The sequence below is a fragment of the Ammospiza caudacuta genome, chromosome 2, assembly GCF_027887145.1.
Source record: "Ammospiza caudacuta isolate bAmmCau1 chromosome 2, bAmmCau1.pri, whole genome shotgun sequence".
NCBI classification, from domain to species: domain Eukaryota; kingdom Metazoa; phylum Chordata; class Aves; order Passeriformes; family Passerellidae; genus Ammospiza; species Ammospiza caudacuta.
The window spans coordinates 56,003,019-56,027,446 of record NC_080594.1 but is presented as its reverse complement, the minus strand read 5'-3'; the positions used below and the strand labels follow the sequence as shown (position 1 = coordinate 56,027,446).

The 24,428-nt window shown below is 36.7% G+C and overlaps 1 protein-coding gene across 1 annotated transcript in view; it reads right to left on the bottom strand.

Moving 5' to 3' along the window:
- Positions 1–24,428, bottom strand: part of FREM2 (FRAS1 related extracellular matrix 2) — a 117,561-nt gene that overhangs the window by 37,977 nt on the left and 55,156 nt on the right. Inside the window, exons 3-6 of the mRNA XM_058800068.1 lie at positions 16,739–16,885; positions 14,357–14,587; positions 11,601–11,726; positions 10,477–10,728 (exon numbers count right to left, since the gene is read on the bottom strand). Of these exons, the coding sequence (XP_058656051.1) occupies positions 10,477–10,728; positions 11,601–11,726; positions 14,357–14,587; positions 16,739–16,885 (756 nt within the window). The remainder of the gene's footprint in view (positions 1–10,476; positions 10,729–11,600; positions 11,727–14,356; positions 14,588–16,738; positions 16,886–24,428) is intronic.

Below are 24,428 nucleotides of genomic sequence, written 5' to 3'. Positions count from 1 at the left end.
GACTTCGCTGGCATGAAGTTACAATAATCAGAGGAGAAAGGTTAGGAGCTTTAGTCCCAGGTTTCTTGGCACAGAAATGAAAACGTTGCCTTGTCCTTGTACTTAGAGAGTCAGAGACGTATCTCAACTACAGCACTTGTCAGTCATCAAGCAGGAAAACAAACACATGTCTCATGTTGTTAGGAACACATCTAACTTTGAAGGAACATCGTCAAATCAATGCGATAGCACAAAAATGCTTATTTTCAAAGAGGTTTTACCTTTTAAAATTATATCTTATAAACTGCTTTAGGGAGGCATTGCAAAAGAGTAGGTTTTTTATAAAGAAATCCTTTTGGCAGTATATTTAGGACAAACACAAAAGAACAACCTCTTTCATGCTGACACCTTGATAAGGCTTAAAACTAAAGTGAATTTCAGTGACACATGCTGCCAGTGATGCACACACACACACACACACACACATAAATATACACATATATATATATACGCTCATATATATATATATATATATGCTCAGGAGGAAAGAAATAATAGAAGAAGACATACATGGCACTCCAGCATATTCAGATACTGGAACAAGGAGAAGCAGTCTTTACAAATGAACTTATGGTTTATCTTTTCTAGGGTTAAGACTATTTATTCCTAAAAGCTTTTGCCTTCTTTCCCTGAACAGTATGAACAAGGCTATGATGTGAACATTATGAGTTGCCAGAGCCAGCAGCACTCTGCTGTGGTAATGCAGAAGGTGCAAACCAGGCTTTGCAAGCCTACAAGCCTGTTCTGGTACAGTCTGGACATGCCAGGGCCATGCTGAACCCAAAGTAAGGAGCCCTGATGGCTGTCACAGCTGATTAACTTGGGCACAAAACCAGATAAACATGGCCAGATTTGGCTGTACCTGACCTGGCTCATACTCAGGCAACACGTCCATTTCTAGACAATGGCTACCTGCATTTCAGGATCAAAGCTGGCATTAAAGGACTGATGTGATGAGTCTCTAACAATGTCACAAACATGAAGTGTGTGAGTTGTAGGTAGACTAGTTAAGAACGAGAGTTCATTAAACATAAGAAGGCATGAGTGCTTATTTACTGTTTCATAGCAGTAAAGGTCGCCTTCTGAAATCTCTCTCATATATGCGTGTTAATAGTAGCAAAAGAAATGCCCAGAGAAATCATCCATTACAAAAGCTTTATATTAAAACAATATCAAAGAGGACTTTAAATCTGAAACTAGGTAGCACCATTCTGCAGCTATTTACACACACTTGAAACTATGCAAGCAACTGAGCTTGCATTTAGCACAATGAATTTAATTTGCCAAGTCATTTATTTTCATTGAATGCTGTAGAAGCAGGGGTCAAGATTACAGTCAAAGCTCAATTCTGTAGCAGGTACCTATTGTGCAAATGCCAATAGCTTTTTATTTGATGTGGTCAAAACAGATTATTTTCAAATTCATATGTTGCAATCTTAACAGCTTTCATCTTCTTAGTAGTGTTGTCATAACTTTTGCAATCAAAAAGTAAATTCCTTTCAGAATAAAAATTGCTAGTTTCAGCCAAATTACCACAGACATTATCTTAAGCAAATAATGCCTTCTTTTCTATTTGTCTCAATAGAACATTTCTGTCTATTGACTTAAAGAGGTTTTTAAAAACAATTCTGCAAATCTTGTAACAGGTAATAGGATGGATTCAAATTAACACCATCTTCACCAAACACACTTTGATTTTGTAATGGAATTGCCATTTCTTTTTTAGTTCACAATGCCTGTGCCATACATTGATTACACTGGCTCATCACTTAATTACTCTCATTTTATGCAACTTAAACTAGTAATTTCAGTAGACTAACATGGTGTGAAGCAGCAACTGCTATGAACAACATTATATATGATTCCCATTTAATTAATTTATGATACACACTAATTTAACATTACACTTTATATTTTAACTCACCCTTTATGTTAAAGTGCATCCATGCTTCAGTTTCTCTAGACACAGTAGCATCACAAGCAGCACCTGCCTGGCAGGCTTGGAGTCCACATTTAAACTCTCTGCTACATCAATAAGCAAAACTCAAATGTGAGCAAAGTAGCATGCTAAAGGAGCAGACTACAGCTCTAGCTGCAAGAGTGTGGATGGCAGTGAGATGGCTACAGAGATATCCCATCTCTGGTCACCTGTACCTTCCTTCTTGACAGCCTGCAGGAACAGTTTGTAGCCTGGAGAACAGAGCTAATTCTGATTTTGCTTAATGTCAGGCTGCTGATAATAAATGGTGCAGTAACAGCTTGATGAGCTACAAAACATTCCTGAACAATGGAGAACAAAGATACTTGAGTGTATGAGGACAAGCTGTGGCTCAACTTGTAGAAGATGTGTGCCTTTAAAGTAAAAATTAATTTTTCAACAACTAGTCGGTTGTTATGTAAAAGACAGTAATGAGCACTCTTAAATTGTCTCCCAGCTGCAAATGGCACCTTAGTAGAAAGGATAATGTGTGCAGTTCACTTTAATAAGTGACCTTCCCTTGAAGCAATTAATTTACCTTTGATGGTTTACTAAGAAACATTGCTACCTTTCTGAAACACCAAATTCACATATCAGTGAACTAACATATACCTGAAAATATTTATTAGTATAGTAATATTGTTATGATTCTCCACACCCTTCAGGGTATAACCTACAGGCCTTGATATCACTGGAACTACAACACATTTTGGAGGAGTTTTTCCTATGTTCAGTCTGAAGACGGGGCCAGATTTTTCCTACTGTAAGTACATCAAGCTCCAATCACTTGTCTAAACCATTCCATAATGCAGATAATTGCCTCATTTACCAATGGAAATAAAAATATAAAGACTAACAGATGAAGAAACAGACACTGGAATCTGGGGACACACCCAACCATGATTATATTGCCTGCAGCAACCATCTGAATTTCACATACCTTTCTTCTACTGGCTATACCTCCCACAGAGCATGAAACCAACTCAGAATCTTCTACATGCTCTATTTCTAAAATTAATTAGATTACATTTATATAGCAAGCCTGGGAAATGGGATTGGTAACAAATTCTCAACAAACTGATGAAACAGAGGCAGACAGATAAGTGGAAAGTCTTGGCAGTAGCACTTAAATATACCACACACAGGGTTTTTCACAAAGAGGCCAAGCTTGAAGGTGCTTACAGTCAGTGATTCAAACATCAGGTAAAAAAATGAAGGCTACAACAGAAATTATATGAGAAGTTCAGCAACATTTTAGAAATCAGGTAGAGATACAGTATGCAGCCAGGTAAAGATATAGTATGCAGCCATTTCTGCTGAGCTGACTTTGGATTTTTCCACTCTTACTATTCAGTCACAATGCTGGTTATGTTGAGTTTGCTTAACCAGTGGACACAATTTCTTATAGGCTTTTCTGCTCACATACAATCAGAACATATTTAGCTCACTGAGGCTGTAGAAGAAAAGCATGCAAGATATCCATTAACCAGAGCTACTATTGAGGATGGGATTTGGCAGTGAAGACAGAGCAGAAGTGAAAACAGCGCAACAGCCAAACTTAGATCACAAAAGCAGAGCTCTCACACAAGAAAATATGCTCTGCTGTATGTTAAAACTTCTTGTGTACTGTCTCTCTTGGACTTTTGATCCCATTTGTGTGAGAGAGAGAAGAGTGTCCTGACAGTGAAGACAGATAGTAACTGAGTTAATATTTTAAAAATTTACATGTTTAAAAGGAGAATCGATGGCATTAAAGCCCAATGGGCTGCCATGGTTACAGTGTTCAGTATCTTTTGGGTCTTTAAAGACTATGAGATAAGTCTCAGTATGAGGAGATTCAGAGTAAGGAAGATGATTGAAGAAGCCTTAGGAAAACTGAATGCCACAAGATATTCTACTCAATTTGATTATCCAAATCTTAAACATGCAAAGCACTCAGTCACTAAATTCACTCCCTACAACCATATCCAACAATGAACAGATGATTAATTTAGAATGGTTCGCAAGAAATTCATTCATTTCTAAACAGTCTATAATAAATGCAAGATCTACAGTACAAAGACCAATGTCATCAAAAACACAATATGCTACAGCAAGACACAAGAGAGAAAGCAGTTCAATGTACTCTTGAGTGAACTATCATAAAGCAATAATGCATTGGGCTCTGGGATGCAATACCAGTTCACATAATAACACCATTTCATTAAACTTGTTCTAAATTTAACAGAAGGCATAATTTTTCTACAGTTCATGCAATCTTGTGCCTTCTGCTTATCAGCTATTTTATGTGCTTTGAGTAAAAAACTAAAAGTTTTCTGCATTTCAACACTCTCCTGAAAATATTACTGCAATTCACATAGAAGTGCAATATTGGACGTATAAACAACCCATTAAAAAACATACAGCAGTGAAAGCTGAAGAGCTTTGTGCTCCACCAGCTGCATTCCCTACTGTAAAAGAGCCATCTGAAATAGATGTGACAAAGTACTGCCTGGAGATCATGTTCTGTCCTCCTCACCTACCAAAGAAGCCCAGTTCACAAGGTTGGACTTTATTTCTAGTTATTAACAGATGAACAAAAATGAGATTAATCCAATATCTGTAGTTCACACACACACTTATAAAATGGGACACACATGCATAATAAGGTGTAAGCCACAAATAATGCTAAGAAAACAAATCATAAATGTGCCTGGTTACTCTACAGAATGTCCTACTGCAAGGCATGACATTAATTTATTTCTGTGATAGGCAGCAAACAGGCAGTTTCTGAAATCTTTAAGGCTATCATCATGGATTGAACATTTTTCATTTTGTTGAACTGGTGATAATAAGAAGCTATTAGTAAAGAGAACTGGGAGTATAACTTGTCATAAGCTGGCTGTCATCCACTTTTTCCCCTGATTAGTTGCCAACCTGGCCACCTGCCACAGGCTGGGGAAAGGGGAGGGGTCATATAGAGAATTTACTTAATGGGAGGACAAAAGAAGTTAAAAGCTGCACAGAAATGCCAGAGGCATCAGACTCACAAGCATTGTAAAAACACAAAAGGGAGAAAGCAATCAGAGATGGATGTGCACAGGAAAAAAGAACTAGTTCATTATTTTAGACATGTCCAGAGAGTGGTGATGGATAGTTGGCCAAATCATGACTCTAGTCTGTAACATAACAGTGTTCAGCCTGTAGTGTTCAGATTGTAATTAAAATTGGACAAATGCACTAGCAGATGCTAATTACCAAGATTAATCAACCTCCTGTTCAGTTTAAGATCTGACAGACCTACTGGCAAAGAGGAAAAGGCACATTTGACTTGTCTGCCTTGGAGACCAATGGAACTAAGGAGATTCCAATCTGCCTTATGAGATGAGGATGTTCCTCTGATAAACAGTGTTACTAATAAAACACTTATTTATCATAAGCTTTAAATTTGGCACAGTACATACACTGAGAGTAAGTTCATAGTGCCTGCTTGCTAGAAGCCAATGCAAAGCATATGGTGTAACATTTATGGTGCAACATTGCAGTGCTGACTTTTCAGGCTATTGATGGTAAATATTAATATACTCTACTATTTCAAGGAAGCTGGAAAAGTGTTAGTGGGTACCAATTTCCAGAACGTTGTCTATGGATTTTCAACATTTAATTAAATGTAAAGAAAGTAACAGCAAGTGTTTTAAAGAAATCTCCAGAAGACTAAATAATTAATCTGTTCTGTTTGACCTCTAACATTCCCTTTCTACACTAGGATACCATCATCCAGTTTAGTCATCTGTAAAATATTCCCAGACTGTGCTATCCTTCATCATGTGGATGGCATGAGTGATTGATTCTGTTGATCAGGTGTAAAGATAATGGTCAGCAAATCTCCCACATAAACCTGAGTCTTTTGCTTTCCCAGCCTTGGTGTAGAAATGTCAAGAAGAAGTTTGAGCAGCTTCTTGCCCATCTAATGTGAATGAAGTGGAAGAAATGTATTTAATGTACCTCCCGCTGTGAACAGCATGAGTCTTCAACAATTTCACTAAGGCAGAAGGGCTGTTTGTCAGCCTGGCTGTAAGGCTGTGTGCTCTCACAGCAACACTAAATACAGTAGCATGGAATTAAAATCACATGGGGAGACAGCCACTTACAAAAAATGTACAGCACACAAAATAAATGTAAGTATTTTCCCCTCAGGCGCAAACTTCCAGCTCTGCATTCACCACTCTCTTCAGGTTTCCAAATGTGATTACAAACTGTGTTTTAAAAACTCAGTAAAACAATAAAACAATAAAAAAAACAAGTAAAAGAGAGTCTAAATTAGCACAGCAGTCAAAATACCAGGACAATGAAAAAGCAGAGCTTTGACTCAAATCTTGTTAAAGCATTTTGTATCAGATTTGTGGCATACAACACAGTAACATTTTTAGTGCTGGAACTAAATTACTGGCTCTTCATTTCCATATGAATACTAACAAAAGACCTAGATCTCATTTTTTCTCTCTCTCTATGAAATTATTTCAGAGTCACCGCTTCAGCTGGAAAAACAGAGAGCACTTCCAGGCTGATCTAGCTTAGTTGCTAAGTGCCTGAGGATCAAGGCACTTCCATGGAACAGAAGGGTCTGAGTGCTTTCATGAGTCTTAGACTGAATTCCAGGATTCCTCTGTCCAAGGAGAATGAAAAGGGCACATTAACCTCATCCTCCTTTTCCTAGATGCATAATATTTATCTATTCTGTAAAGTGCCTCCTTCAAATGAGCTTTATGCTGAACTCTGTGCTCTCCATGCAGTACAGGTATGTACTTCATGCCCAGTAGCGCTTACAACTTTGTATTTGCAAATTAAATTTCTAAGGTAGGCTTTATATCTACTGCCATAAATCAATGTATTCAGATGCACCACGTATCCCTGATGACTGGGCTCAATAATTTAGATACTTGTCCTAGGATGAGATGTTTCCTGGGAGTACATCTCTCTTTTCAATAACTGTAGAAGAATCCTGTAATAGCCTATTTGAATCAGATGTCTAGAATTATAGAGGCTAATACCAAGTGAGATTAGTAGCACCCCAGAAGAGGATGATTTACATAGGTCTTTTCCCTATGCATGTTTTTCTTTCATGGTTCACAGTTAATAGCTATCACATCTGACTCCAACTAACCATGTTTTTGCTTTTTAGTGCCTTAACTGTAGTGGCATGCATAACTTTGAATCCAAGGTTTCAATAGGAAGTTTTTTCTGCTACTTACTTCATTAACTTAATTCTTTTCTTTTTTTCCATCTAACTTTAGTACCTATCAGGAAAAGTCCCTTCCAAATTAGGAGTTGTCCCAATAGCAGCACCAATCTGAAAATCACCATTCACAATATACAAATATACCAGTGCATGTTCTACATACTACAATTTTTTTTTCCCTAGATTTTGCTTTGGCAGCACAGCACAACTGTATAATCCCCAATTAAACTTTTCAGTTGCCCAGAATTTAGTGAATACACTGTAGTTCACTACAGCATGCCTCTTACTTTTATTATTGTCAGGATTATATAGCAACTATGGCATTTTAGTTAGACCCTAAGGGCATCTTCTAAAAATAGAAGACTTGGATGGTAGGTGCTGAAGGTGAGAGTTTCCTAATTAACTCACACTGAATGCCAGAGGACATAAGGCAATGTTGCTAGTGCTGACTTGAGCTCCATAGGAAAGATCTCCTGTAGCATAATTAAACTTTCACCTTTGCTATTTTTTGTTGTTTGGCCCGAAGAAGTCAATGCATAATGTGAATTCAGTCATAGCTCTTGGAGACATCACTTAATGACACACAGTGACACTTGTCCAAAGAAACTCTGTTAAGTAGAAGATGAATTTAAACAAACAATGAGAAATATGTATCAGTAGATGTGAAGTTGAGATTAAAGTGGACCCCAGAATTTAGCATTACAGCATTACTACAGTTGATAGGCTATTACAAATGTGCTAAAGCTTCTACCAACTTCTGTCTTACACATCTTCTGAATTAGACCTTTCTGTTAAAAGCTAAAGATTTTTTTTTCACATTCCATGCTGGTTTAACTTAGTAAAATTAATTTTGTGCACTGCAAACAATTATAGCCAGTGCTGCTTAAAATCTTCTGCTTATTTATGCAGAATTTCAATCACGACTGCCAGGGTGCTAAAACCTTACAAAAATATGTTTGTAAACATATATTTGTATGTATGTGTGAATACATAAAAAAAACATTCCAGGTGTAATCTTTAATTTATCTACCCTGTAGTCTGCTCTCTGCTTTTTATAGATAAGGCAGTGCAACAGATGTCAGGTGAAACACATAAAGACTTTTCATGCTTTGTATTTTTATGCAAACTAAAAAGAATGTGGTAGGAAGTTTTACTGCTAAATGAATTGTTTTTGCATGTGCTGAAATTCTTTGTGGGAGTTCTTTCACTGTAAAAAAGGAGTTCTGCCACATAATTTCAAATACCACATATGCAACATTTTGGGTGTAAAAAGAAAAGTGAATGCTTGTAAAAAAGTATTCCAAACCTATCCTTCAAAGACCCCTTATCTTTCAATATCCCAAATATTCTTTATTCCTACCAACTAACATAGATATTTCAGTTGCTACATAATGAAAATATTCTGTTCTAACTTCCCAAACATTTCCCCAGCTTTTTTGAATAAATCCCATAAGGTTACTCTTTGCTAAATTATTTTGTGCAGAAAAGTTTTGTGTAGAAAAGATCTGAGGCAGCTTGTGCTCATAAATGCAGAAACTTAAAACTAAACAGTGGTACACAAACTAAATTACTTCTCTTGCTTTCTAATGGCAGTGTTAAAGGAGATTTCTCATTGACTTCCCTAATATTTTGTGTGAGTTTCATGAAATATTAAGTTTTATACTCTGTTGTTACTTGGATTCACTGAGATTCCCACTGAAGTTAGATGGTTTAATTTCAGCTCATCTCTGATATTACCTAATGTCTTGGAGAATCATTCTCTCCATCCCAAACTCTCCATACATATACTTAAGCAGTCAGAATACCTTCAATTTTTGTGTAATCAGCTTCTTGATGAATACATGTTTTTAATAGCTATTTTCTAAATAATCCATACTTTTCTAGGTAAAAATTTTAAAGTTCATTAATTCATCAAAATTATTCATACAAATCAAACTGTTGTAGAAGCTCCTAAAGGAACAAATGCTATAATAACAGAGTCATTTCTGTTCTACAAAGATTTCTATTTTGGCTTGCATTTGCTATATGATCTCCTACTTTACAAGACCTGTTTTTTCAACCTGTTGTAGTCATTAATGCTATATGATTCCCCAAATGCTCCACAGAGCAAACAAAGTCACCTCTGTCACAGGATTACAGGTGAGAAATTTCAGGCAGGCTGAGTATTTATGAGGCAATTAGACGGGTGCAGACTTCCTGCCTCGAAGAGCTGCCTTTTGTATCCTTACCTAGAGAGAAATCACTGTGCTGATAATAATGGTCTGCTTTGGCATCAGACTTTCAAAGAGTACTGTACTATGTAATTGCTCCCTTTAGTCTTTAGGAAATATGATGGTGTCACAATAGATGGTTTATGGCCTCACAGAGAGGACTCAAACAGCTTATCAGTAGACTTATCTCAGAATTTACAGCTGAGATGTCAGTCTCCAAACTCCACACATAAATGGGGCAATTGTACCAGGAAGCTTTCATGCTATTACTCCTAGAAAAAGAGCTGTCACACCAATGCTGAAGCATTAAAGGAGAGGCTGAGGCAGCAATAATACATGTATTTTTGAAAGCAGTTGGTGATACAGTGTGCTGATTCTACTCTGTCTTAGTCACATCCATTTTTCTGATCACCACCAGAAGTGTCCCATTCAAAGTAATATCTTAAAGCTATTAACCAGTTGACATAATTCTGTAGGGTTTCCTTACTGGGGCAATTTCTAAAGCAACATTACCCTTATCTGAATATCTGCTTTATTAAAAAGACAAAGAGAACACAAATGGACACTTTTATGCAGAAATTCAAATGCAGCATCAAGTCAGAAGAAATATATCTTCCCTTTTGGGAGCTGCTTGATGGCTTCTGCCCCATCAGGGCCTCCAAGAGGGCCCTTGCAGCATGATTGAATGGGCCCAAAGGCTTTGCAGACACAGCCTCAGAATCACAGAAACAAGGCTGCCCAAGCAAGGTGACATCTTGGATTATGTCTCTTAATGTGACAGAACAGAAAGGTGCAGCTCCTTGCTCTGAATCACTGCTCATGTGATTCCGTCAAACAATAAAATAGCAATACTAAATACTGTCAAAAACCTGCATAGCTTTCCAATAATATTTTCTAATCTCAAGATGGAAGCAGCATGTGTTTTAACCAGTAGGAAGAAAAAAAAAACCCACACACTGATTTGAATGTGATATTCTTTGTAGTTTCTGTCCCTGCATTGAGGGTATCACTGCAATTATATGATATCTTACCATCACCCTTGTCAGGTACAATGGTAATGCGAGTGCTTGGGAATTCTGCACCAATCCTTCCACCCATGGGCATGCTCAGCAAAACATCAAAGGTCTCAGCCTCTTCATACAAGGAATCATCTATGATGACAATCCGACACGTTTTCTCTCGTTCGTCCTTGTCAAAGCGTAGAACGCTGTTGTGATCCTCTGGCCTGGATATGTAGTCAGAGTAGGAAAGGACAGAGGTTGGGGCAGTGCCAGAGGCTGTTCCTGTGGCATAAAAGGAAAACAGTCACTATACACATCATGGTTACAATGATCTCCTCACAGAGGTAGAATTTTATTTTCATTATCTTTGAATTTCTGTTTACAGGGCTGTGGACAAGGTCAGAGGCCCACGGACCCACTTCTGAGGTCTCTACTACTCCTGTATATGATACAATGGAAGAGTGTGGTTCTTGATATCATTTGCACTTTTCCAGTCAGAAGGAATATTGCCTACCACAAGAGACAGACTGACAAAATAGCCCCTGCGAGGATTACCAGCTAACTCCCCGAGTATATTTTACCCATATTGAAGCTATCAGTGGACTCGAACAGACAGAATGTCGTGAAAACAATTTATCTGGATTCCAGATCACTTTACACAAAATATTGCTTCAGGTCTCCAGATAAAAAAATAATATTAAAACCACAGGTGTAGAAACCTCATGCCCTGCACATGCATTATTAGTAAGAGACAGAAAGTCAGAGGAAGGATGAGTATGACAATTAAGCAATATTATTTTGTATCATTTTTTTCAAGATACAAACAAGTGAAGGATAGCCAGGGCAATCACTGCAGTGCTTTCAGTTCTCATCAATTTCAGATATAAGGGGCTGCCTATAAAAATCTTGCAGAAATATAAAGAACACAGATCATCTTCACCTCTCCATGATGCTTTTAAAACTGTGTTCGGTAATACTCTTAGACAGATTGCATAGATGAATGCATTTCCAGTTGAGACTGAAGATATTTAGATGAAAGAGTAATTAACAGAGTTATAAATAATTGTGTTATAAAGTAGATGGAAAAATATTTTTAAATTTCTGTCTCTTTTCCACTCTTGCCATTTTTTTTATTCTACAGTAGATTCTACTACCTTGTTGTGTGTAGCAGATGACCATCAGTTCCTGACTCACATCTCCACTTCTTCTGACTGGAATAAATAACTCACCAACATCTTCTTCAATAGTATAGGTGGACTGAGGAATAAAGACTGTTGATTCTGCAAAGAAAAGAACTTCATAAAGTCACCTGTACATTAGCTAAGAGTATTTTTGAATATTCTGAAGTGCAACAAATAACTTGCATTTATTGGCAATGCCACTAAATTGTAGTAAAACTTGGAGGGTGAGAGGAGTTCCTTAGTGTTTCAGAGGTGGAAAAGAAAATCAGATCATTAGGTCTGAATTCACAAGTCCTTATTAAGTGGTCTCTAATGTGACTGAACTTGTTTATCTAGGGTTAATGGTGCAAGACAGTGTTTGGAGAATTTGTCCTCAAAGTGTGTCTTTTTATTATTTCCATGGTATTTAATTATTAACTGTTAACTGCAGTATCAATATCAACTGTTAACTGAAGTATTAACTGCATAGCTCCCACAGTGTGTGGTTCATCAAGGCCATTCTTTAATTTCCTGCACCAAGATAACCAGGAAAATCATTTGGCATTGAGGAGCAAGGTTAAACTCCTGACATCTTACGCTGACTTGGACGTTTGATTTTAGCTGGGTATATGTCTACACTACTTTTTTACTACGAGACCCAGCCAATACAGCCAGTGTCATAAAAAAGGATATCAGATCTTTTTTTCAGGGGAAAAACCCACTAAGATGCATCCTGAACTTCTTCACTATTTTATGCTCATATAATTAGATTGCTGGGTTTTATTGCTGGGATTCAGGATCAATTTTGTTCTTGTTCTCTCAAAACCTCAAGAACAAAAGGTGGCCATGCACATAATTACAAAGCACCTTTACAGTTTCATTAGTGTGACTACAACCCAAAAAGAATTTAATTCGGTACAGCATCAAATTAAGTGATATCAGCTGACTCACAAAGCGAATTTTTCATCATTTCAGAGTACTTTGGCAAACAGTGTTTTGAAAATTGTCAGGTGACTCCTTTGAAAACACATTCCAGTTTTTATTTCTCCAACTACTACTAGCATGACTTGAGGTCAAAAGCCTGCCTTAAAAATGCTGCAATTCAGGTTTGGTAAGACCATGACTACTCACTATTCTGGCAAGACAAAAATTCAACATGAAAAATATCAAATCCTGACTTTTTTGTTTTAAAGTAAAACAAAAGGCAGGACTGAAAAAAACCAACACATTTAATTCCTTCTATTTCTCCTTTTAGAATTTAGTTGACAAAATAAAAAAACCTAACCTTCCAAAACATGCAGGAATCTGATTTATTTGGTTTCTTCTCTCTTTCTCTCTCTCATAATTATTCAACTAGGAGTAAAATGGCACCATAAAAGTTTAACAGACCTTATGAACATGAACAACATAAAAGCTTGGAGGAGAATGAGCTACACCATCACAGCTAGTATAAAATCCCATATCCCTATGCAATCTATATTTCCAATGAAACATTAACTAATGTCCCATACCCAAAGAGGCTGGTACAACTTTCTGAACAAACTCACAGTCATGATCCTAAAGCTACACAATTTAAATCAATGATTTTTTCACTGGAAGGAGAATAAAACTTTTGATGGTCCTGATTCAGTGAGCTTGGAAAACCCTGAGCTTCAAAATGCTGTTAGGAAACACAGTCCTTCCCTCAAAGTTCTCTCTCTAGTTTTCTTCTAGATGTTCCTTGATTTGCAGCTGTGCATTTGATTTTGACCTCTGCAACTTCTCTTTACATATAATTAATACAAATTCTCTGGAACTGTAAAAATTTAAAAAATTAAAAATTTTATCTTAATGTAAGAAATATAAAATACTGTTGGTGGCATAAAGAAGACTCAACCAATTACCCTTAACTTTATCTTTTCTCTGATCTTATTGATCATAGAAAAGATAAAGAGATTTAACACATTTTCAAGTTATTTCTGTGTCTTATACATGCTGCTTTTCAAGATAAGCACTATTTTTCTCAGAGATTAAAAATGGATGTGAGATAAACTCTGGTTTAACTTGCATTTGTAACTAGGAACTAAGACACTTCTGATCATTTCCTTGCCCAACACTCTTCAAATGCTAATTAGGGAAGACCATGTAATTCAAGTTGTTAGGGTCATCCAGTATTTAAAAGATTTCTTAAGACAGTTCTGTGTGAGTACAGCCCACAGGTTCAACTGAAAAGATACAAACCAACCAGAGCATGCTCTGCTTCTCTTTTAGAATTTTTTAAAATCAGCTTATTGCTTGATTTATATTTAACCATAATTTTATTTGTTCTTGACACAGTGTGTGCTACACTTGGTCATATGAACTTTACAATTACTGAGCTTTCTCTAACTTAGCAAATAGTTCACTCCAAGACCAAACTTCTTGTGATCAACCAGCCTAGGCTTTCCTGTACCCTCTTCTCCCACATGAATTACCATGGCAGAGTAAATCACGTCAGCTTTGAGCCAACTCTTCAGTCATTCAGACATATTCAGTCTAGAAATAACATATCATTAAAAAATGCAGGTATTTCATAAAAACATGCTGCCTGAGTACCTTCATCAAGCACCTCAAGTGATGGAGGACAAATGGCTACCTGTTGCCCAAGTCTGTCTTCAGAAATATTTTGAGGACAGTAAACCTTTAGTATCCAATGTTACACAGTATCTGCCCTCCAGTTTATCTTTTGGTATATGCACACATTAGAAGTACGGTTCTGGAAAGGTTCTCACCATCTCCTGGGTCAATAATTTCCACTGTGGATGCAGCAGGAAATTCCAGAATTGCCATGACAGGCTCAGAAAGAACAATTTGAAAGGACTCAGAATGCTCATGTTCACCATCACTCAAAATCCGTACTCGCCATGTGGCTAAGGTTTGACCAGGATTAAACTGCACTTGCTTCTGGGCTTTTCCTCTGAAATCTTTATCTTTCTTGGCAGTACCGTCTTTGGTGCTAATACCTGTTAAAATCAGAAATTCAGGTTATTATACACATCATTGGTAATTTTTCTCCCATTGTGTCACATTTAAAAGACATGCAGAAAAATATACTTTCCACAACCTGAGAATGTTCAAACTAAATACATTTCTCTTGATCAATTTTATATTGGGTGTTACATATAGAGGTGGAAAAACTCTACATTCTTTGAAGTTATATCAAGTTTCCATTTCCCTATAATTCAATTATGGATGTCCAAAAAGGACAAAAAATTTTCTCTCTCCTTTGAGCCCTCTGGATTCTCTTCTTTTCCAGAACATCTAAACAGCATCCTGCCTGAAACCCTAGAAAATATTTATATTTCTTAGGAAAAAAAAACACCCTGGATTCAGACTTTAAAGGGAAAGTTAAGGAAATACAAAGACAAACAGGAAAATATACTGGATAAAAATGAAAGAAGATGAAAAACCTGAACCATTGCCCTCATTGTCATTGCAATTAGAATGTTTTAAAATTATGGTCCTCTTATTTCTGTGTTTGCATAATGACAACCATTAGGTTAAAGTGAAGTTGAAGCTGCAACTCCATGGGAAAAAAATCATATAACTCAATCCAAAGAGATGGCACAGCCTCAGATTCAGACTGCTCTGAAACAGGTTTTCACAGGCATCTCACTCTAACTTTAAGACTGTCTGAAAGACCCTCATGGAAATTAGACAGTATTTCAGAACTGTCTCCAACTTATGTGTTTGGCCTTGTTTAAATCCCACAGTAAAGCTGAAATCTTAAAGGCAGTTCTAGGTTTTCAGAAAAAAAACCCTTAACATTTCTCCTTTCTGTGACTGTTTCTTCAGCTGCATTATTTAATGCATTGAAACACATGACCTTTCCCTGCAAACCTTGCCTTTCTTTCTTCAGGCTTGTGCCTTGTCCTAAGTCATAGCCAATTTTATATAGCTTATAAACCTTCAGCCACTTTGGCACTGCATATGGACCAGAAAGGCCAGTAAGCATCTTGACCAGAATGTTTTATGCTCTTCCCAATTCTGTAATTCCATTTTCTGGACTAAGGTAGTTGGGGGAAGCTACTCAAATGGGTTTTTTGATTTTTGTGTCAGCTCAATACTGAAACTGACCTTGAATCCATAGGTAGAAAATTTTGTAAACACTCTACCTGAAGGATCAGAAGTCACACCAGTATCTGTTATTCAGTACCAGTAATTAATTGAAACCACACATCCTTAACTATGTATTCATCTCTTCCATTCTTTTTCTTTCTTTAAAAGAAATATATTATAAACATTGTTTCACTGTTAAAAGCAGAGTCTGTTGGTTAAGGTCTATATCCCCTAAATCTCACGCCAAAATAGGTGTCTCTACTGCATCTCCCTACCTGAAACTCAGATTTTTAATCAGTAAAAGCCCTAAACAGAAACTTGCCAGGTAAATGCTTACATCTCTGCAAAAACAGCTTTAAATTGAGTGTTTTCTCTAAGCAGTGTAATCTCACCATAGGTTTCAGTGTGAAACTGTACAAGGATAATGTTCCCTGGTGCGAATGTGTCAGAGGAGGAAACAGATCCAGAAGCCAGAAACAGGTGTGAGGTTGCAGAATGCGATAACACAACCTTTTTTTCACCTTTCCACTCCCCAGACACTGCAAACAGTTTTCAACACCTCCTGTATCAGCCTCAGTTGACTGCCAACACTGAGTAAAGAAAATGAGCCTAATGCTCGTGGCTGCTGGTCAGACCAGCTCACAAGAGCCTTCCTGGAAAATGATACATGCTTATTGTTGTCTTTTCAATTGCTACAACTGTATTTTTTCATTATACGGGAAAAAAGATCTGGACAGGAACTGTATTCTGTGAAACAAATAAACAGTGGTATCAATAAAATCAAAGAAAGGAGGACTATGTCTTGGGTTGTTTATTCAGAAATTAATTGCAGAAGACAAAAAAAAAAAACAAAATAAGAAATTTCATTATTTAACTATAAAAATCATATGAAGAGCATATAAAAGATAAACTCTTTAATAAATAAACATATTCCTTTGAATTTAGTTTGTTTGTCATTAAACAGCAGCAACAGGATACAGTTGCATTGATACATTATATCAACTAACTGCGCAGCAATTTATAAAAGCAACTGATAAGGCTAGAATTGAACTTACTTATAAAAGAGGTTTCTCCCAGGTAACCTCTTCGTTTAAGAACAACATCAAGATACTTGGTGTCTTCATTTACTAAGTAATACTCCTTTTCTAAGGAGATCCATGCCCAGTTCAGGCGAAAATGTTGATTCTTCAGCTTATTGCCTCCTGCAAAACAACATTAAAAAGATATAATTAAAACATTTCATTTTTGTTAAAGACTACTTCGTCTTTTGAGGTTAATGCAAAACCGTTGTATCCTAGGTAAGATAAAACCCCAAAATTACCCTTGTATCCTGGGTAAGATATGTATCTATCTGGACATTACCATCCAAAGGTTTTAAAGATTTAAAACGAAGAAATTACAAGTAAGAAACTCAATCAGAACACATTTGCTACAAATAGGAGTAAATTTTTTCTTAGATGCATACAAACATAGTACACTAATTTTCTTATTTCTCAAGAGATAAGCACCAAGCATTAATTAAAATGTATTTGGGGTGCCTTCTGTATATCATCCTCATAGATGTGCTTTTTATTACTCTAGAATCCTGTAAGTTCTATAGCAGTAATAAAATGAGCTGCTCAGCTCACTGATGGCAGATGCTCACTCAGCCACTGTCTTCTGGGAATGCTGGGCTGTGTGGGAGACTGTAGTCTGATTTCCTTCCCACAAGGTGCTGCTACAGAACAAGGTTTGCTCAGGTAACAGCTGTCTTAGATGTGCAAGAAATTTCCTTTAGAAATTAACACTTCTGGACCCAAGCCAGTGAAAAAAAGTGAACAGCAGAGAGATGTATCTAAGCATTTAAATTAATTCATGGCTTAATTTCTGGAGGAAGAGACAAATGAAGGTTGGTTTACCCCTTCCAGTTTCTTCCATTCTTGAAAATCGAGGTAGCCACTCCACATGCTTTCACTCTGCTTCAAAGATAAGCCCCTATGTTTCTTTATTGACCTGCCTACTAGAAAAACCAGGAACTGAAGTTGTGCAATGTCACATGGAGGCAAAGGTACTGTGTAAATGAAAGGAGGGAAATGGCTGCTGGAGTATGTCCCTGAAATCCTCACCCTGCTCCTTTCTGCTCTTTTGATCTCCCATTGTTACTGACAAAGGGGAAGGCTGCAAACACACATATCAGAAACTAATGAGCACTGGAGAGAACCAGCAGCTGTGGTGTTACAGCAGTGACTACAACAGCACTTACATTAGGTTAGCTGTTCCCATTGGTTTGTGGGGACAAATGTAACAGAACACTTCTTGTTCTCTAATCCAGTGAGAAAAGCCATTTGTGTGCCACCCATGAACACAATGCCCAATTTGACCATAATTTAACAGAAGGATAAAAGCTTCTGGCATATAAAAAGGATGGAAATTTACTGTCTTTTAGAGGAGAGAGAACCTATTTGTACCACTAGTGAGAAGAAATACTGCTGCATGAGCCTACTACAAATGAGAATGTCAGATATTTGAAACTGCCAAGGTAAAGGAAAATTTTCTAGCTGAGTTTGCATCCTTTTAAACAAAAGATATTCTAACCAGAGGATAGAAAAAAAAAAGAAAATCTGACATAAATTGTTCTCTTATCCAAAGAACTCAAGGTTAAATGTGCTGTGGACAAAGGCACACAATCTACATCTTACATAGAGGCCTCTTACAAATGAAATTTAGGAGTAAAAAAGCACAAGACAGGCAATTAAAAAGATTTAGTACTGTCTTCATTCCACCTATTTCTTGCTTTCAACTGTGTCTATTTTTTTTTTCATAGAATAAAAAATCCCCCAAAACTACACAAAAAAGTATATTTCTTAAGGGGCTTGAGCCTCCATTTTTACAGACCTACTACTGTCGCTAAAATATGTAATGTTCACCTTTTAGAATGTGCAATTCCAAACCCATTGGCTTAAAAATTTTAAGAAAAGAATCTAGGTATTTTAAACCTTTGTGTCTTCACTTTGTGCTTTTTTTCATGTTCAGAAGACATGTTTTCTGATTTATACAAGACATTTCACAGTCCACTGTCCCATAGAATAAAACCGCTGTTCTTCTTCTTATTAGCTACTAGTGCTGCTACTACTGCTATTATTATTATTATTATTATTACTACAGACCTCTCATAAAGCAGCAGGAAGCATATGATACATCTTACCTAATTTCAGGTATTTATTTTGGGGATAGAAATCCTAAATTGTCTTTATAGTCAAACCCAGGAAAGAGGCATTTTGTAAAGCTATGACTTAATTTAGGGATTTATTTTTGAATAAGATTAGCTTTGCCTTGAAATATGCAACAATACATGCATTTTTCCTCAGCAGAGTTTAAAATCTCCTGTTGTGACCCTTTACATTGTAGACACTTTTATTACAGCCATTTAATGCTGGGTAAGATGAATTCCCCCCTGCCTAATCTGGATGAAACTGCTACAACATAGTAGAGCCAAGCACCACACAAACACAACACCTGTGACAAATATCAAGAGTATAGCTTTTAGAACTTATAAAATGTCAGAAATAAAACAGCACATGCCACTTTAATTTAGTTCACTACTAAAACAAGTGCCAGCCCTACAATAGTATTTCTATGAGCAGATGGATTGTGCACTGCTCGCAAGCCCTGCCCGTGGGCACAGTCAGACATTTACCTGCAGGGCAAATCATTAAGCTACTATACCAGTTTTGCTTTTATTCCTCTTCCAGACAAGAACTGGCAGTACCATACATCAGAAGTCCAGAGAAGGAAGCCATTACTTTTAAAAGTACAGAAAAGGAAGGAGGGCAGTGTTAGAACGTGGTAAATCCAAAAGAACATTGCATCAATGAGACATGGTTTGCAAGATGCTGCTAAAGCAAGTCAGGAAAACTTGTTTCCTCAATTTTGCCAGCGATCAGAGTGCAGCAGTGCTAAATCAGAAGATGCTAGATGGGAGGTGGTGCAGTGAGATATTAATGAGAAATGAGATGGCAAGAGTTGTAAGACACATTAAGAAACTTTGCAAGGCGCTGAAAGTAAGGCTCTAGAGTAAGGTGAGTCAAAAAGTGACTTCATGACAGAGGCTTTAAGGACAGAAGGTTTGCCTGTATATGGCAAGTCAAAGATAGATATAACATGGAATTTGTCTTCATAGAAATCCTGTCAGCAAATTGTTTGCCTGTCAGAAAACCGTGATGTATTATCTTTGCACAGGTCATCAAACAAGAAATTCCTAAAAAGATCAAGTCATCTGGGAAAAACAGATCCAGTTACACAACATGAATACAAGAGGAGGGGCAGGAGGACTTGGTCAGTCAGTTGCTTGAAGGGAAAGATATTTAAATTAATACTCCCATTAATCTTTCCAGCCATGTTGCTCACATATCTTAAAGTTATAAATCCTTCATGAAGAAACACAAATTAGATTGTCAGAATTTTTTATCATGGTGCAAAGAGCTTAGAGAAGAAAAGAGTCAGTTCTAGTTTTCTCCATAGATCATAGACAGTATAAAAAATAATTCTAACATTAAATTGTGTACCTTGAGCACTGTTGACCTGAGGGGCCAAAAAAAATGGCCATTCTGCAAGGAAAGTCTGATTGTAGTTTTGCTGTCCCTAGGAGCTACTCCAGACCCTAATTCATAAATAAAAGGAAATAACTGCACCTCAGTATTCGCTTATTGACACAACAGAAATTGATGCATCTTGATGCAGATATTGACTTCCTTGCTGAGTATCTGTGACACAAATCAGAGATGAATCAGCAAAAGCGTGCCTACCCTGCATATCCACAGCCACACAGACTCATTGTGTGCACAAGAAAAGTCTGTACAAACACAGCTATCTGGGACCTGCAGAGCTGCAAGGTACAATGTGTCTGCTCTCTTTAGTTGTTAGCTAAGGTTGCTTAATGGGAAAAACCCAACTTTCAAATTCCTCCTGGACAAAGAACATATATCAAAAACAGGAAGGAGTAGAAAGAGTTTTAACAAATCTGATTCTATGATCAAATGCTATTCCCTCTGCTATGACCATCAGAAAGGGTATATCCTGTAAAACTCTTACTTTCATGTGGAAATTGCAGAAGTGAAATGCCTAAGTTAACCCAGCACACAACACATGCCACTAAAAGTTTTGAATTGACTTTAACAATGCATAAGATAACCTAATGATATTACCTGATTACAAAAGCTTTTAAATGCTTCACCTTTAGAAGTGTCTTTTAAGTATACTGAAATAGACCCCAATCACTAAAACTACTTGCTGAACTCTGCACTCTCCTGCACTCTGCCACTGTAACTCAATATATTTGCAGAACATTTCAAAATGAACCCCCTAAACCAGACCCAAGTGATTAGGGACTAAAACAATGCTTTCTCTGAACTTCTCATGAGAAAACACACGCTTCCCAGCATTATGGACTTAGCTTGCCTGGAGTATAATTGCTGGTATCCAATGAACTGCAGACAGTTTCCATCTTTCAGTACTTTCTGTAACTCTTTTTTCTGTTTTATGTCTTACCCCAAGAAACAGGTTGGAAGGGCCACATTTGCCAGGGTTCAGAATAAGCAAATGCCTGAAGCCACGTAGCAGAAGAAATATATGAAAAATACCAAAAATAGCTGCTTTGTTACAAGAGGAATGGGGAAATGAGAGACAAGACATGAATGTCAAGGTTACCTAGTGCATATTAAATTTGGATACTCATAAAATTCAACTAAGCATCACTAAGGATGTCTCCAAGTGCAGTCTGGAGATTCATGCTGGGTTAATCCAAGGAATTCAAAATTCAAGTCTATGTCCTGTTCTTCTGCAGGAGATCAACTGGGTTCTGATTAAGAGGTTAACTTGACTTTCATTGAAAAAACTGTGCAAGCAAATATCTACTGGCTCTTCAGCCAATTAGTGCCATAGCTTTAAATAAATTTCATTATAAATCAGCTCTGTAGAAATTCACTGAGAGCCAGGATACTGTCACTCTATTGGCTGCACCAAGAAACTATGAGGTTTCAAAGGAAAGATCAAAGTGGATAAAGAGCAACCCAATCTGAATCACCAAAAAAGATGCTGGAACACTGTGTGTGTTTGAAAGCCTTTATTCCTATTAAATACTTAGTTTGTAACTGATTTCTAGGGAACCCAAAAGATTTGCTTGTTGGTTTTGGATTCTGTGCTGTAAGCAAGGGACTTGCTCTGCAGGATGGCCACTGCTTCTGAGCAGAAAAGAACACAGAGAGAATAAATTCAGTATCTCCAGTGAGTAACCACTCCTGGTAAAACACAGTATGTTTTTGCTCAGGTTCCAGAGCACAGGAACATAATCAACTGGCTCCTGTTCCACAAAAGGTAAAGCCAAGTGATCTTTCCTCGACACAGTATTCATATCATCTAATGCCATCCTATAAAAGATGTATGTTTAATTAAACATAGCTGTCTAGGCACAAGGAATGGAAAGCAATACATCTTCAGGAACTGCAGACACATCTTATTTGAACAGCTGGATCACCTTTTGGAAAGATTGACCCACTCCATTGAATGTAACGGGAGTGAGTTAAATCCACCAGTCTATATGGCTTACTAAAACCCAGTTAAATCACCTTGACAAAGGAGGGTCCTGAGAAAACTCAAAGACACAACTGGTCCTAACTGTAATATGGTAAATTTGTAAATTTAAACATTTTAGAAGTAATCTTTGGAACATTTAAACATGGCAACAAAAAAAATTGATTTTGTTTAGAAAAACTGTTCTGCTACTATAAAGTTATTTCCATACTGTCATTAAACTAATTAGCATTTTGTGTAGTCACTAACTAACTTTGCATGAGAAAATTAATTTAAATTGCCTTGTGAGTATTAACAGAGAAAACCCAAACATACTACTCAAGCTGTCATGTCTATCATTAAACAATGCCCACATTACCTAAAGCACAATACCTTTTCCCTAAAGATCCACACCCTGCACCTCCCTCTGAGGGAAAAAAACACCACCTGGATTAGTTAAGGCTTCATACATGCATGGCCTGCAGCAACAAGTAAATTTATTAGATCTTTGACAACACATTCTTGAAATAAACTTAATAGTTTTCAGTCTCTGCTCACTAATTTGTTTTGTGGCGCCAGACAACTTCTCCCAAGAGGCTCTGGCTGAACTGAAGCAAGGTTCATTCCCTTGGCTCACAGAATAACGGGTTTAGCTCAACCATCTTAGCTACTGCCACACAGGGGACTTCTCTTCTGGTTTATACCTTTGAAGTACACATGTATTAGCCCACAGGAAAACTACTCCCATTCAAAGCCTACTCAGGCAAAGTGTTAAATTTGAGGGTCATGGCACATCCTTAGCCCCAGTCAATTTATGAGTAATAACATAGAAGTGTACTGCAACCTCACAAATGCAAGACATTAAAATAGAACAGGAGTCAGGAGAAATAAAATCAAAATGAAAATATTATCTCACTTCATATTGTACTATTTTAAGAAATTCTTCTATTCTGGGAAAAGAATAGACCAATTTTTCCTTCATTGGATTACATTTTCATTTAGAACACACTGCTGCAGACTCCTACATACATGCCTAATATTTCAATGCTTGCAAAATCATTCTCATGCTTAAAACCAGGGTGCATGAAGGGATATCATCTGAAACTGAGACCTCTAATTTTTCACAATGAATTTTAAATTGGTTTTTTTTGTGTCAAATTGGCAAATTTTCCTTGAAGACGTAATTGAACTTTTCAACTTTTTTTTTTCCTGGCTGTTGAACACTGTCTTGGCAGAAAATTCCCCTCCATTTCAGATCACAATCCAAACTCATAAATCTCAAATTTTACAGATGTAAGAGGAAAATGTATGCAAGAGGAATTAAAGAGGTTGTTATTATTTGCAAAACCTACTCTAAACAAGTTGGAATAGTGTTTCCATTTTATCAGCTGGACTTCCTATAGCCCACTGAGCGTGGACACAAAAAGCATTCTTTTAACTCTGTGTCAAAGTGATTTAACTGCTTTTTGTTATTAAGAATTCACTTCCAGAGACTTGCATTTTGGTTCCTTTTCTGTTCTGGCAATACAACAAATAAAATGCCTGACTGATTGGAGGAGAACAAATGTCAGGCAGGTTCATTTATTTTTTTAATTCAATTCAGAGTAATTGTACCAGGTAATCTCAAATATTTGACTTTTAATATTACTTGATCTGAGAAACTCCTTTGTGGTGCCTTTCATCCTTTTTAAGCTATGTCAAACCTATAACCTTTTGCAGGTGATTTAGTCCTGCTCAGCAAGGGCAGATTAAAAAACGGAAAACATATAAAATTGTTGATATAAACAAGAACAGAAAAGGATTCCCTTTGAAGTCACTAACTTTAACTTGAGACAAGCCTTGCAGAGTAGTCAAAGATATTAGTTCTGCTGAGGAAAGAAATATTTTTGCAATATGTGTTATTTTTTTATATCATGATAAAATTTTTAGCATTACTTGAAGTCTATCCTAAGGGGCAAAATTGAATATTCCTATAACAGTAATTATAATATATTTCTGTATTATTTCATCTTAAATTCTTATGTTGTAGTCATAACATATATAACAAGAAGGAAAAAAAAACCCAAAAAACCTGGAAGAAGCCAAAGATTCCTTAAAAGATTCAAGCCAAGATGTCAAAAATCTGTTTAAATAATAAAAAAAGTGCAAAAAGTATTTCAGAAATGAAGAGTAGAGTTGGGAGTTCAGAATAATATGAAC